General features: G+C 50.6%; 1 protein-coding gene across 1 annotated transcript in view; it reads right to left on the bottom strand.

Moving 5' to 3' along the window:
* Positions 1-2,692: 2,692 nt before the first annotated feature.
* RPH3AL (rabphilin 3A like (without C2 domains)) overlaps positions 2,693-13,566 on the bottom strand; it is a 144,920-nt gene continuing 134,046 nt past the window's right edge. The window contains 4 exon segments of the mRNA XM_055319276.1: positions 2,693-3,963; positions 5,715-5,744; positions 5,746-5,861; positions 8,705-8,818. Of these exon segments, the coding sequence (XP_055175251.1) occupies positions 3,781-3,963; positions 5,715-5,744; positions 5,746-5,861; positions 8,705-8,818 (443 nt within the window). The 3' untranslated portion in view covers positions 2,693-3,780.

Here is a 13,566-nt window from a genome sequence, read left to right as displayed (position 1 = left end):
ATAAGAAGTCTTGCTATAGTTCCTTTAATTGTTTAATATTGAAATATTTCAGACCTATAAAAATAATGCATATGTAATAATGAAATATTATAATATAAATATTGCAAAACCATCTATACATCATTGACATTAAAACATTAACAACACGTTGAAACCCCCCCTTAGCTGGCCCTGTCTTCTCAAGACATGCCTTGAGATCTGTTGTTTATCCTTCCTGTGCATTTATTCTTTCGCTGCATAAAATATATGTTAATATATGTCATTTCTCCCTGTTTTAGAATCTATATATAGATGGTGTCATAAAGTATGTATTTTTCTGCCATCTGTTTCTTAGCTCATGGTTGTAGAGAGTCATCTACGCTGAGAATACCCACTCATTTCCACCAGAATGATATTCCATTGTTTGACTACACTGTATCACCACTTATGCATCTATTCTTCTGTTGATGCTATGTAGGTTGTTTTCAATTTTTAGCTAATAAAAAGGTACTGCTCTAAATAAACACTCTGTACACATCTCCTGGAGCCCACTTAGAGGAGCTTCTGTATGAAAATGGTTCCCAGTTTCGCTAGCACATTGGAGTCATGTATGGAGGTTCACAGAATCCTACTATCAAGGTTGTGCCCCCAATTTTTTTTTAAGATTTTATTTATTCATGAGAGACACACAGAGAGAGAGGCAGAGACACAGGCAGAGGGAGAAGCAGGCTCCATGCAGGGAACCCGATGTGGGACTGGATCCCCGGACTCCAGGATCACGCCCTGGGCTGAAGGCAGACACTCAACTGCTGAGCCACCCAGGGATACCCTGTGCCCCCACTTTTTTAAAAAAAGATTTTATTTATCTTTTCATGAGAGACATAGAGAGAGGCAGAGACAAAGGCAGAGGGAGAAGCAGGCAGGGGAGCCCAATGTGGGACTCGATCCCAGGACCTCACTCAACCATGGAGCCACCAAGCTGTCCCTAGAATCCTACTATCAAGGCTATGCCCCAAACTGATGAAATCAGAATCTCTGGGGAGGTGGAGGAGGGGAAGACTGGTGTGATGTGCTTGTAAAACGCCCCAGGCAATTCCAGTGAATAGCCAGTGGTGACAACCACTGCCCTAGGCTGGTGCTACAGAGTGTGGTCCTCCAGCCTGATGTGGGACTGGATCCCAGGACCCAGGGATCATGACCCAAGCCAAAGGCAGATGCTCAACCGCTGAGCCATCCAGGGGTTCCTATATTTTAATTTTCAAGAGCCTTAACACTTCCTTTTTCTTTTTTAAAAATATTTATTTATTTATTTATTTATTTAAAAGAGGGAGAATGTGAGCAGGGAGAAAGGGAGAGGGAGAGAAAATCCTCAGACTCCTTGACAAGCATGGGGCCTGACTTGGGTCTCAATCCCAGGACCCTGAGATTGTGATCTGAGTCAAAATCAAGAGTCAGATGCTTAACCGACAAAGTCACCCAGGCACCCTAAGAATGTTATTTTTTTTAAGAAGGAAGTGTTAAAAAAATAAATAAAAAATAAAAAGGGACGCGTGGGTGGCTCAGTGAGTTAAGCAACCAACTCTTGGTTTCAGCTCAAGTCATGATCTCAGGGTCATGAGATCGAGCCCCACATTGGCCTCTGCACTCAGCAGTGAGTCACCTTGGGGATGCTCTCTCCCTCTGCCCCTTCCCCCTTCACTTGCTTGATTTTTCTCTAAACATAAATAACTGAATAACTAAATAACATTCTTTTCCTGTTTCATGGGTAGGTGTCTTCCAAGGGTTGTTCCCTAACTCCTTCCTCCTGTTTATTAGAATCTCTGTATTTTTAGTTGTTGGTTTTGGTCAACTGTTGGTGCCTTTGGCTGTTTCAATTGAGTGTAACACAGCCAAGCTATAAGCTAAATTGTACATGCAGGTGGGGCTTGCAGAAAGGAGGCCTTGCAAGGGGTGACTGGGCAGAGAAGGGGGAGTTGCTGACAGCAGGATCTATGTCCATCTTTTCTCTTTAGTCAGTTCTCCAGTGATGGGCTGAGTAACATCTTGCCTGGGGGGTGAGTAGATGGAGAATGGCCAGGTGTTGGAGGGGGAGAGGATGGAGGGTCTCTCCATTAACTGCTGCCTCCCTCCAGCCTTTGGCTGGGTTTGGGGTCCCCAGTACCAACTTTCTAGTTCACCCTTGGCCAACAGTAAACGTGTTTTCTCCCAGGGCCAGGGAAGGGCCCTGTGGGCTAGGGAAAGGGACTTGGGGGTCTCAGTGCTTGCAACCAATATGATTTTCATATCCATCCTAGTTTCCACCTTAGGAACACCTGGTCCCTCCAAGTTCTCCAATTTGGTGGATTCTGCAAAGCAAATGGACTGGTTCATGGCTGCCTTTCTCCCCTGCAGACATTTTGGGGAGCTGGGGAAGCTGGCACTAAACAAAGTATATTCTTCCATCTTCCAAAGTTTTCAGACCTCTCCTCTCCTTTCTGGCTTTGTAATTCATGCATTTCATTCCTTTAGGTTACTCTGATAGAGCGGGGGGGGGGGGGGGGGAGATATAAATGTATCCAGCCCACCAGCCCACTGTATTTAACCACAGTCCCTGTCTGTTTTACAAGCATTTTCACATCTGTGCACAGAAGTTCATACAATTCATTTGCTTAATTTTTTTTCTTCTAAATGTGAATGGCCTTGTTTTTCCATTCAACACCAGGTTTGTGAGCTCTACCACACGGAGACCGAGCTCATTCCTTTCACTGTGGCTCAGAGAGTGCTCCAGTGGTCAACATACAACATTCTCTTCCATCCATTTGTCTATCGATGCATCTCGGAAACACAAGTGACTGCAGTGTGATCAGCACACTGGTTCAATGCAAATTTTAATTTTTATTGTTAGAATTCTGAAGCATAACTTGTCACAGGGAAAACAGTCTTTTTACCATCTGCCAGTGGCAAGAGCCAAAAAACTAATGGTGGGGGCCTGAGAGCCCAGAGAGGACTTTCAAGGACCAGGTATGAGGGGTGGTGGATGAGGGGCAGGAAGAAAAGATATGGACACAAAACGCATGCACGCGCGCGCACACACACACACACACATTCTCAATCTCTTTCAATGTCTGTCTTCATTTTCCAGAAGCATTTGCTCACATGCTGAATTAATTATTTTTCATGCCAAATCAAACCTACTGAAGAGAAGTGAATTAAAGGCTTCGGGGGGCCTTGCACCCCACCTGGGGATGCAGCAGAAGGCTATTCTTCAAGGAGTGAACTCACAGTATCCACCAGAACCCTTCCCCACTCCACAAGCTGGGGAGAGGCTGAGCAGAGCCTGGGGAGACTGTGAGAGGGGTTCCACAAGGAACCCAAGTGAGAGCCAGGTCTGGATACTGCTCCTGAGCCAGTCTTGAGCAAAGGGCAGGTGAGCTTCACTCTCTAGGATCTGCTGCTCATCTCTCGGGGCCAAGTTCAGCCTGGAAGGGCAATGTTCAGGGATGGATTCTTCTTCCATTAATACAAATATGGAGAAAGCCCAGTCCAGTGTCCTCCGAAACCGCAGTGCATATGGGAGGGCCCCCTGAGTTGGGGCTGCAGGCCCTTCTGGCCCAACCCAGGACAAGGGCAAACCTAAAATGAACGTGGAGGTAGCCTGGGGGAGGGTGCGGAGGCGAGTGGTAGAGAATAAATAAAGGTCATGGCTGAGGGTTGTGGCAGTGGGGGGTGCCTCCCAGAACAGAAGGGTGCAGAAAGGCACTGAGTGGGCGGAAAGGAGACTCAGCACCCCCAAACACTGGTTTGCTGGGTCTGAGGTCACGTCTAACAGGGCTGGTCCACTGAGGGCTCCAACACCGCTCCCCAGACCCACCCAGCTTGCTTTCTCCCTCGAACTCTTCCACTGGGACGTCTGCGCCCTGCACCAAGCGGGCCCGTGCCAGGGCCGGCGGACAGAGCTTCAGAGGCCATGTCAGCAGCGGGGGATTGTCCAGGTGTGCTTCTTGCCTTCAGGGGAGAGAAAAAAAGGCCACTATAGGGTGAGCAGAGGCGGGGACCCTCCCCAGTGACAGGCGGGCTCCAGCCTGCACCTGAAGCAGCTTCCCTTTCTGCCCCTAAACGGGGGTGGGTGGGGAGTACTGGGGCTGGTGCCCTGGGCAGGGGACACACGCTCCAGCAGAGCTCTGCTCCTTCCGCTGCATCACTGCCAACAAATCATCTACTCCCTGTGCTTCAGCGTGGCCATTGAAACGGGGGCAGTGAACACAGGCACTCTTAGATGCCAGGAAGAACAAACGACGTGGAGTCTAAAACTCCCCTCGGGTTGTCTCACAAGCCCCGGGACCCTTCTAGGCTCCAGGCCACATGGCCTCCCCCTTATTGGATATCTGCTGAAGCCCCATGTGGATGTTTCATTTCACCCTCCTCGTGGCCCTATGAGGAACACAGTTGGTCCCCACTTTCGCAATAATGGAAACAGGGTCAGTGAGATCAGATATTAGGTTGAGTCAGGTCGATGCCAATACTTGACTATTTTTGATCAAAGGATCAAAGGCAATTTCCTATGGTTGAATCTGATGGCTTGCCCAAGCTCACGTGTCTGTGGGTGGCAGGGCTGGGACAAAAACGTGGTTGATTCCAAACTGTCCTCTGTGGAGGATTTCAGGAGGCCAGGTGGAGGGGAGCGGGTCTGCTCCACAGCCATGCCAAGGGGCCTACCTCTCCCAGAGACCCGCCCACCTGTGGCCTCTCTTACGTGCCCTGCCCTGCAGCTTCCTGGCATTATGACCGTAGAGAGGGGGAGGAGGGAAGACAGGGAGCAGGTGCAGGCACTGGGGTGGGGGGCTCCCGCAGGCTTGCATGCAGATTCCTGCAGTGAGCTGTCCTCGGACCCCTGGGGAGGTCAGCTGCTGTGCAGATCCATGTGTGCACTACATATCCCGGGGTCTTCTGGCCCAGAGGTCCCAGGTCCAGCTGGGGCTTTTTTCTTGAAGGAGACTGAGGGCAGGACTGAGGACCCTCAGCCTGCCCACCCCCATTGCACGATGATCCCAGGTTGGTCAGGTAGGGGCAGTGGGCCTGGTGGGATAGAGCCTGGGTTCCCACCCTTAGTTTCCACACCATCAAATGGGGATAATAAGCTTTCCATCTACTGCTCCAACAGAATGCAAGTGGCCCTTAGGGGTGCGAGGGCAGGCTAGGCTCCACGCCACCAGCTCTGGTGGACCTGAATTCTCACACTGATTTAGGTCTGGGTTGTTTTGGGTGAATTGATTGAGCTTCTTCAGCCACATGGTAGGTAGTTGTAGGTAGGTGACCTTTCTGAAGGTCAGGGACTGTGTTGTACCTGCCCAGGCTGGGCACAGGATTGGGCCTGGTGAGGACTGGGTTGCCTGGTGCATGGCAGGTGTTCCTGAAACAGTAGTTACTAAGGCTACTGTGGAGATGGGTAGATGCTTTGAAAAATGACATGTTTCACAAAGCAGAGGATGGTAAGAACCATTGTTAGGATTACTAAGAATGGATAGGGGTGGTTCCCATTATTATTTTGGGTCCCTTTCTCTGTTCATTGCAGGCAGGGGTGGGGTCTGGCTCACCTCTGTTCCCCCCAGTGCCTGGCACAGCGCTCAATAAACAGAGAATTGCAAATATCATCTAGCACTCTCCAGTTTGGGTGGATTGAGTAAGGAAGGAGAAGGAGCATGGGGAAGCAGAAGAGGGAGAGGCAGGTAGGTTAGAAGGTGTGGCTTGGTACTCACTAGGGCCCTTTGGGTCTGGCCAGGATGGGGTGCCCAGTTGTGGGTCTGCAGAGCCCATTCCAGTCTCACTTGCCAGGCTGCTCTGGCTTCCTGAGAGGTGGCTGGGCCGGCGGGCAGGCCCCATCCTGGGGGACTCCACACTGCCACCTGCAAGAGACCATGGGTGCTCTTTGGGCCTTGAACAGAGACAAGGATGATCTCAGACTGATAAGGAGCTAGTTTAAAGTCTTCTCATTTGTGGGGCACCTGGGTGGTTCAATCAGTTGGGGATCCAACTCTTTATCTCAGCTTAAGTCTCAATCTCAGGATCATGAGTTCAAGCCCCATGTTGGGCTCCACACTGAGTGTGGAGTCTACTTAAAAACAAACAAATCTTCTCATCTGGAACTGTGGTAGGTATCTGTGGGATTGTCTGCTCAGAGCCCATCAACCCACTGCCCCCACGTGGTTGCCATGTTCTAGTGAGATCTTCTTCTCTGGCCAGTGCTAATTGGCCCAGGATATATAAAGGCCACTACATAGGTCCCCAGATTGGTTCAGTAAGGAACAAGTCATCAACATGAAAACTTACAGTGAGGAGGAGTTTTTCTTGTCTTTATAGAATGAGAAAGGTATATATCTCCATTAACCCAATGACATTTTAAAAAACTTATTTACGTATTTAAGTAATCTCTACATCCAATGTGGGGCTTGAATTCACGACCTTGAAATCAAGAGTTGCATGCTCTACTGACTGAGCCAGCTAGGTGCCCCCCACCATGGGTTTTTTTCTTTAAAAGCTGGCTGTGGAGCCTAATGTGGGGCTTGAACTCACCATCATGAGATCAAGACCTGAGCTGAGGGCAGCCCGGGTGGCTCAGTGGTTTAGTGCTGCCTCTGGCCCGGGGTGTGATCCTGGAGACCCGGGATCAAGTCCCATGTTGGGCTCCCTGCATGGAGCCTGTTTCTCCCTCTGACTGTGTCTCTGCCTCTCTCTCTCTCTCTCTCTCTCTGTGTGTCTCTCATGAATAAATAATTTTTTAAAATCTTAAAAAAAAAAAAAAAGACCTGAGCTGAGGGGCACCTGGGTGGCTCAGGTCCTGATTGGAGGGTCCTCGGATCAAGTCCCACATTGGGCTCCCTGCAGGGAGTCTGCTTCACCCTCTGCCTATGTCTCTGTTTCTCCCTCTGTGTCTCTCATGAATAAATAAGATCTTTAAGGAAAAAAAAAAAAGATCTGAGCTGAAATCTAGAGTTGGACACCAACCAGCTGAGCCACCCAGGCTCCCCCCCACCAATGGGTTTATTCATTGCTGCCTTTATTAACTAAGGAAACTTCCTTCAGATATGGTTGCTACCTTGCTGTCTGGGAGCACAGAGGCAGGACCTGTAATACTGCACTCCATCTTCTCCCTGTCTCCCAGACCACCCTGGTCATAGCTGAGAGCTGGTGTTAGTGGGGTTTAAGAGCTCTATGAGGGGAACAGGTTGTAAAACCTGCCCTGGAAACCAAGGCTGGCAAGTAGGTTTCCTTCCTTCCTTTCATTTCCTTCCCTTCCCTTCCTTCCTCCTCCCTCCCTCCTTCTCCCTTCCTCCCTTTCCTCCCTTCCTTCTCTATTCTTCCTCCCTTCCTCCCTTCTCCCTTCCTCCTCCCTTCCTCCCTCCCTTCTTCCTACCTTCCTTCTTCCCTCCCTCCCTCCCTCCTTCCTTCCTTTCTTTTTAAAGATTTTCTTTATTTATTCATGAGACACACACACACAGAGAGAAAGAAAGAGAGAGAGAGAGAGAGAGAGGCAGAGACATAGACAGAGGGAGAAGCAGGCTCCTTGCAGGGAGCCCAGTGTGGGACTCGATCCCTGAACCCCGGGATCATGCCCTGAGCCGAAGGCAGACACTCAACCATTGAGCTACTCAGGTGCCCCTCTTTTATACTTTTCTAAGATAGAATCTTTAGCTTGAGAAGCCTAAGAGATCATCTGGTCCAGAAACTGGTGTCGTCTCTTGTGCTGTTTCCACCTGATACTAACCACTTGGAAAACTATGCTGAGGAGGACTCTGAGCCCATGTCAGGCTCTGTGGGAGAGTACCATGATCAACTAGTAATGTCTGCCAAGGGCACAGGAGTGGGAGTGGAAGTACGTGTGCTAGGCATTTGCCATCTCCCATCTAGCCTGAATTCAGCCTCCACCAGGAATTTCTTCCATAACAGCTCTGGGAGATCACTCAGCTTTGGTCCTAGGACAGCACCCTGAGGTGTTCCAGTTTGGAAAGTTATTATAAAGCTCTCTGCTTATGCACTAAAATCAGCCTCCCTGAACTTTCAAATATTCTGGTTCTAACCTCTGCAGTAATTCTGAATGACATTGGTCCTTTTCCCAGGAAGGCCCTTCATGTGTTTAAAGGAAAGAAAAATGTGCCCCCAGGCTATCTCTGCACCAGCCTCAAGGCCCTGTTAACTCTCTTTCGTATGAGAAGGTCACAGAGGAGAGCTCTGGTGTTAAATCCGGAAGACACTTGGGGGACCACCTGCTCTATCACATTTGTGCTGAACAGAAGGGGACAGGAGCCCAAGAGGTCAAGATATGTGTTCAGGGCCCCACTGTGGTTTCATGGCATAGCTGAGCTAGCTCAAGGAACTGCATACCTGATTTTTGCAGCTCTCAGCGTTCACGAGACACAATCTCATCTAGGGAATGCTCACAGGGAGACTGAGGAATTCTGGGTGTGCAGGCAGGCTGGCTAGGTCTGCCTCCCTCCCTCCACCCCTGCACACACAGCTGGGTCTGCCTCCCTCCCTCCACCCTTGCAAGTACAGCGGGGTCTGCTTTCTGTCCTGCTCTGCAGTGGTGCTAACACTTTAGCTCCTAGTCATCCCAGCCTCAGGCCCCCTCCTCCTTCCTCATTGAGAGTGGCTCTGTAGACACCAGTTGGGGAGCCACGATCTGAGGAAGCAGCAAAGCCACCTGCACCAGGGGGGCTTCAGAAACAAGTGGTGTCCTTGCTGTGCTTACCTGGTTCACTGTAGGGTTTGTCACTTTTGGGCTCCTTGACCACCGACAGAGGAAGTCGGTCCTCCAGGCTAGAGGAGCTGAGATCCGAGTCACTGTCACTGTCACTGGAAACCACTGGAACAGACACAGGCATAGGAGATTACCCTGACCAGTCACTCTCAGCAGACACATGGGACGGAGGGGCTGGGGCAGGCCTCCCCTCTGCCTGGACAAAGCGGCACATGATTTCAGCTGGTCCTTGTGTTTGGGACACAGAAACGTGGCCTGGGGACAGGGATGGCAGTTCTGTCAGCCGAAGAGGCAAGTCCTGGTATGAGGAGGCCCTGACTCGGGGCCAGAGTGACCAGCACCAGCGGGGAGGGCTGGCCCCTCAGCTAGCGGCCTCCATGTGTGACCCCATCCCAGGGGCGGACTCAGAAGCCTTTCGCTGGGGGAGGAGCCAATTATCCTCTTTGGTGCAGGCACAACCTCTCTGAGGCTTGTACCCGGTACGCTCAGGGGTGCAATGCTGCTCTACCTTTTAATGAGGCAAAGCAGCTCTGCTTGTAACAAAATTTCCAGTCCTCGCCAGCCCTTATGAAGCACTCCTGGCACTCTACATATGCTAGCTTGCTGAAGCCTCAGAACATCCCTGGAAGACAGGACTGTGCTCATTTTACAGGTGAGGAACCCAAGGCACTTGCCCAAGGTAGTAAGTGGGAGAGCTCGGACGATTACCCTGGCAGCTGGCTCTACACCTTGTGTTTGTAACCACTGTGATTTTGCTGGAAGGAATGAAGTGGGGAGGCCTGGGCCCTCATTTCAGTTCGTCCAGGAATTCACAGCAGGGCCTTGTGAATGCAGAGGGGAGCCAGACTGATGGGGCTGGTGTTCCAGGAGAGGGGAGGGCAGGGAGCTCTCATGGGGAACTCCCACTGTGGTAGAAATCTTCTTTTCTGGACTAAATGGGACCATAATTTGGCTGGTTGGCCAATCATGAGAGTCATAATACAGGATGTATTAATAGATTAAACATCCTATATTGATTTTAAGCAGAGACATGTACATCCATTCACCAATCCTCTGATGGAGGGCATTGAAATAGGGCCCACATGGTCTTTCATGTCCGAGCTGCACCCACATTGCACTGTCTGTGATCCCTGTGTTTAGTGTCTCTAAACTGCAGCACAGCTTAGACACTAGCAAATCCCTAGAATCCCTCTCTGCTGTTCCATTTCTTTCTCCTGCTTTTTACAGTTGTCCTGCCCACACCTGATCCAATAGCTTTTTTAAGCAAGTAGGTTTCTATCAAGACTTTCCAAAGTCCTGGTTTTAATGAAACAACTCTGTCTTTCCTGGCTCTTTTCATCTGTTTACATAACATTTGATTATGCGATGTAACTCTAATAACAAGTTCAACAGCACAGAAAGGTTTAGGATCACAGGTAACGAACACTCACAGATGACTGACCTGGTGGATGGGGTAAGAGTCAGTGTGCCTTGCCAGTGAGTATGCAAAATGCTGATTACAGAGGGAGCTGAGGAGAGTTTGGGAACTCTGCTTGGCACAGTGCCAGGTGCCCAGATGGCACTACTGCCAATCAACCCTATGCCACAGGGACCAGTCTGGTGGGAGATGAGACTGGAAATAAAATTGGTCTATGCCAAGAGTGGCTAAGAGGTTTCATCTGATGGTCTGGGCCCCTTGTGGAGCAGTGTGCAGAGGAGGGCCCTGAGACAGCATTAGCAGCCCACAGCAAGGAGAGCCTGATCAGGTAGGGAAATCCGCTGTGGGCACTGGAGCAGCAGTGGCAGGACTTGTGCCATGTAGCTTCTACCCGGAAGGGTCTTTTGGAAAGCCTTTGTGCCTTCAGCACACGTCAAAAGGAGTCACAGGTCACAGAATTTGGCAACCAGACAGATGGAGCTGGTCAAACATTTCAGCTCTAGGAGATTGTCAACCGTGTGCTTCCATAGCAGAGCATCTGGTACCTAGTAGGTACTTCGGGAAGCACTGAGGACTACTTCACTCTTTTCTCCCCCTCACCCCACATTCTGCCAGCTTTGCCTCCTAAACAGTTCTTCAAACAGTGGCCTCCTCACCATGGCCACAGCCCTTGATTAGCTCAAGAGCTCAGTGTCTCCAGCCTGGACTCCTTCAATAGCTTCCCACCTGGGCCCCACCTGTGGGCACCTCTCTCTGCGCAGAGGGGGATGCTCCAACTAACACACAAATGCTAGCTTACCCGTCTTAGAAGCTCCCTGTAACCTACATGCCCATGGCCCTGTTCTTCATCTACTTCTTGAGCCTTGTTCTGCACAATCTTTTTTTTTTTCCTCTCAAGATTGTATTTATTTATTTGAGAGAGAGAGAGCATAAAGAGCGGGAGGGGCAGAGGGAGAAGCAGACTCCCCACTGAGCAGGGAGCCCATGTAGGGCTGAGTCCCAGCATCCTGGGATCGTGACCTGAGCCAAAGGCAGATGCTTAACTGACTGAGCCACGTACACGCTCCCATCCTGCACAATCTTACCCAGGTTTTTCCACATGGCTGAATTCTTACCAAACTGCTGGTTGGTACCTCCTACAGAAACTTATTTCCTACCACCCTGCTCATGGCTCTTCTCCTGGCTCATATTATTTTTTTAGTTATCTCAACACTCAACATGGGGCTTGAACTCACAATCTCAAGGTCAAGAGTTGCATGCTGTAATGACTGAGCCAGCCAGGTGCCCCTTTCCTGGCTCCTTTTGGACACCATCTCTTCCAGGGAGCCCTCCTCCAGGGAGCCTTCCTTATCTCCTGTGCTTGGCTGGCTGAATGCCCTATGCATTCTGCTACAGCCACTCTCTGCTTTCAGAGTGTGTGAGTGTGTACATGTGTGCATGTGTGTGTGTGTGTGTGTGTGTGTGTGCACGCGTGCACTTCCCCCAGCAGACTCCCAGGCTCCTGGTAGGGGCCAAGGCACACTGCGAATGGTGTGCTTTTCCTGCACAGCCAGGCCCACACGGGCGGGGCGAGAGTGATGCTAACCTGATTGTTCCCAGCTTTTTCTTCCTCTATCTGCTCAAGGATCTTGCCTTTTCTGCTCTTTCCCTCCTTGCCTTCATGAGAAAGAGTTTTGCTTTGGCTTTTTGGGCTTTCATGCTGTAGAATCAAGAGGGAATTCAGAGGGGCTGTGATCCACATGCCCCTTCATAGTATCTGAAAAATGCAAAGACCTGATTTATTTTGCAATTGCTTTGCGGGTCCCAGACTGGGTTTCTTTGATCACGACTCCCCCCACTGGACCTTGCAGCGTTGGTTTTATAGGCATTTACATATTTTTGACTCACTTGGTGACTGACTAAGCACCAACCCTGTGAGTCCCCAAATAAAGGGAGAGGGAGGTAGGCAGGAGGTAGCAAGTGGTGCCCCCACCAAGGGAGACCCTTGAGGGGGCAGCTGTAAAGGAATCAGCAGAGGGTCTGGTAGCCTGTTAGGCAGACAGAAGTCCCTGAGGAGAGCCAGGACTCCCGTCCACACTGGCTTCCCCTTGTCTCTGGCAGCCATTCTTCCTGATCTGGAATGCAGGATCTTCATCATCCCGGGGCGAGCCCACAGCTGGGGCAGGGGGAGGAGGGGTGGGCAATGTGCAGCACCCGAATGTTGAAACACTGCCTGGGTCCTTTGGTGCTCTTGTGCCGGTGACAGAGAGCACAAATTACTTGGAGCTCCAAAGGAGACAATGGGGAAGGGTGTCACCATAAAACCCAAACCTGGGCTAATTTGCCATTGGATTGCTGATTGCCACCTTTCTGGCTGCGCGGCAGCTGTGATTGTAAATCTTCCAGGTCTATTAACAAAGCTTTCAAGCTGATAAATCCTCTGGCCCTTGCTCTTCCATCCTCAACAGAACACTGTGTGTCTGAAGGCTGATTGTTCCCTTCTAATTCCCCAAAGACAGTCTAGGATGGCTTGGCGATGAGTGCTTGCCTTCAGCCCACGCCTCATTTTTCAGATCGAAGTTGGGAAAACACCAGGGAGAAGACTGTCCCACTTGTCCTCCCAAGAAGGAGGAGTCACCAAATGGACTCACTTGGGCTCTGCCAGGAGGCAGGGAGGAGGTTGGGTCTCCCCCACTCCTGTGGCCTGAGACCCTGGACCTCTTGCTTGGGGAGCTGTCATCCCTGAGATTTTCCCATCATGCCCCAGAAGGGGTGCCCCCCTCTGCTTGGCTCTCATCCTTAGCAGTGGCCGGCCCCAGTGCCAGCCATGCCCACTTCTCTGGGGATAGGCCAGATTTTTTTCTTTCCTGGCTCACTCTTGGATGGATCTGCAATTTGACTGTCACCATGGAAACTTAGAGTTTTGGTACATAAAGGTGGGGGGAAGTCTTCCCTTTTGGAAAGTCTTTTCTGACTCCCTCAAAGGACACATGTGGCAGCTGCCATCCTGTGAAGACACCTTGCCTGGGATGGTCCAGGTGAGAGGTAGGATGCTGACCACTTGACCTCATAGCACCATACTGGGATCTGGGGTGACCTAATTTCTGGCTCTTCTCTGCCACCACCTCTCTTTGTGACCCTGGGCATCTCTCAGGGGTTACACACAGAGAGTCCAACCTGGACAGCTACTGGGTCTGAATCCTAGGATTCAACTTCAGATTAGCTCTATTTCATCAGTAGAGGGATCCCAGTGCTCCTCTCTGGTTAAGAGATGGGGTGATGTGACTTCTGGGCCACAACATCCGCCTGCTTGGCACAAGAACAGCCCAGGAGCCTGGGAGGCACTTGCGAGCTGCTGCTGTTCCACTTGGAGGCTTCCAAAGGCCCCCCAAAACTACGGGAATTAGAGAGGAAGAGAGATATTTTCAGCAAACATTCTGCCAAGGCAAAGCAGATG

The sequence above is a fragment of the Nyctereutes procyonoides genome, unplaced genomic scaffold (assembly GCF_905146905.1).
Source record: "Nyctereutes procyonoides isolate TBG_1078 unplaced genomic scaffold, NYPRO_anot_genome, whole genome shotgun sequence".
NCBI classification, from domain to species: domain Eukaryota; kingdom Metazoa; phylum Chordata; class Mammalia; order Carnivora; family Canidae; genus Nyctereutes; species Nyctereutes procyonoides.
Note: the sequence above shows the minus strand (reverse complement) of the source record. Positions and strands in the feature narration are given on the sequence as shown.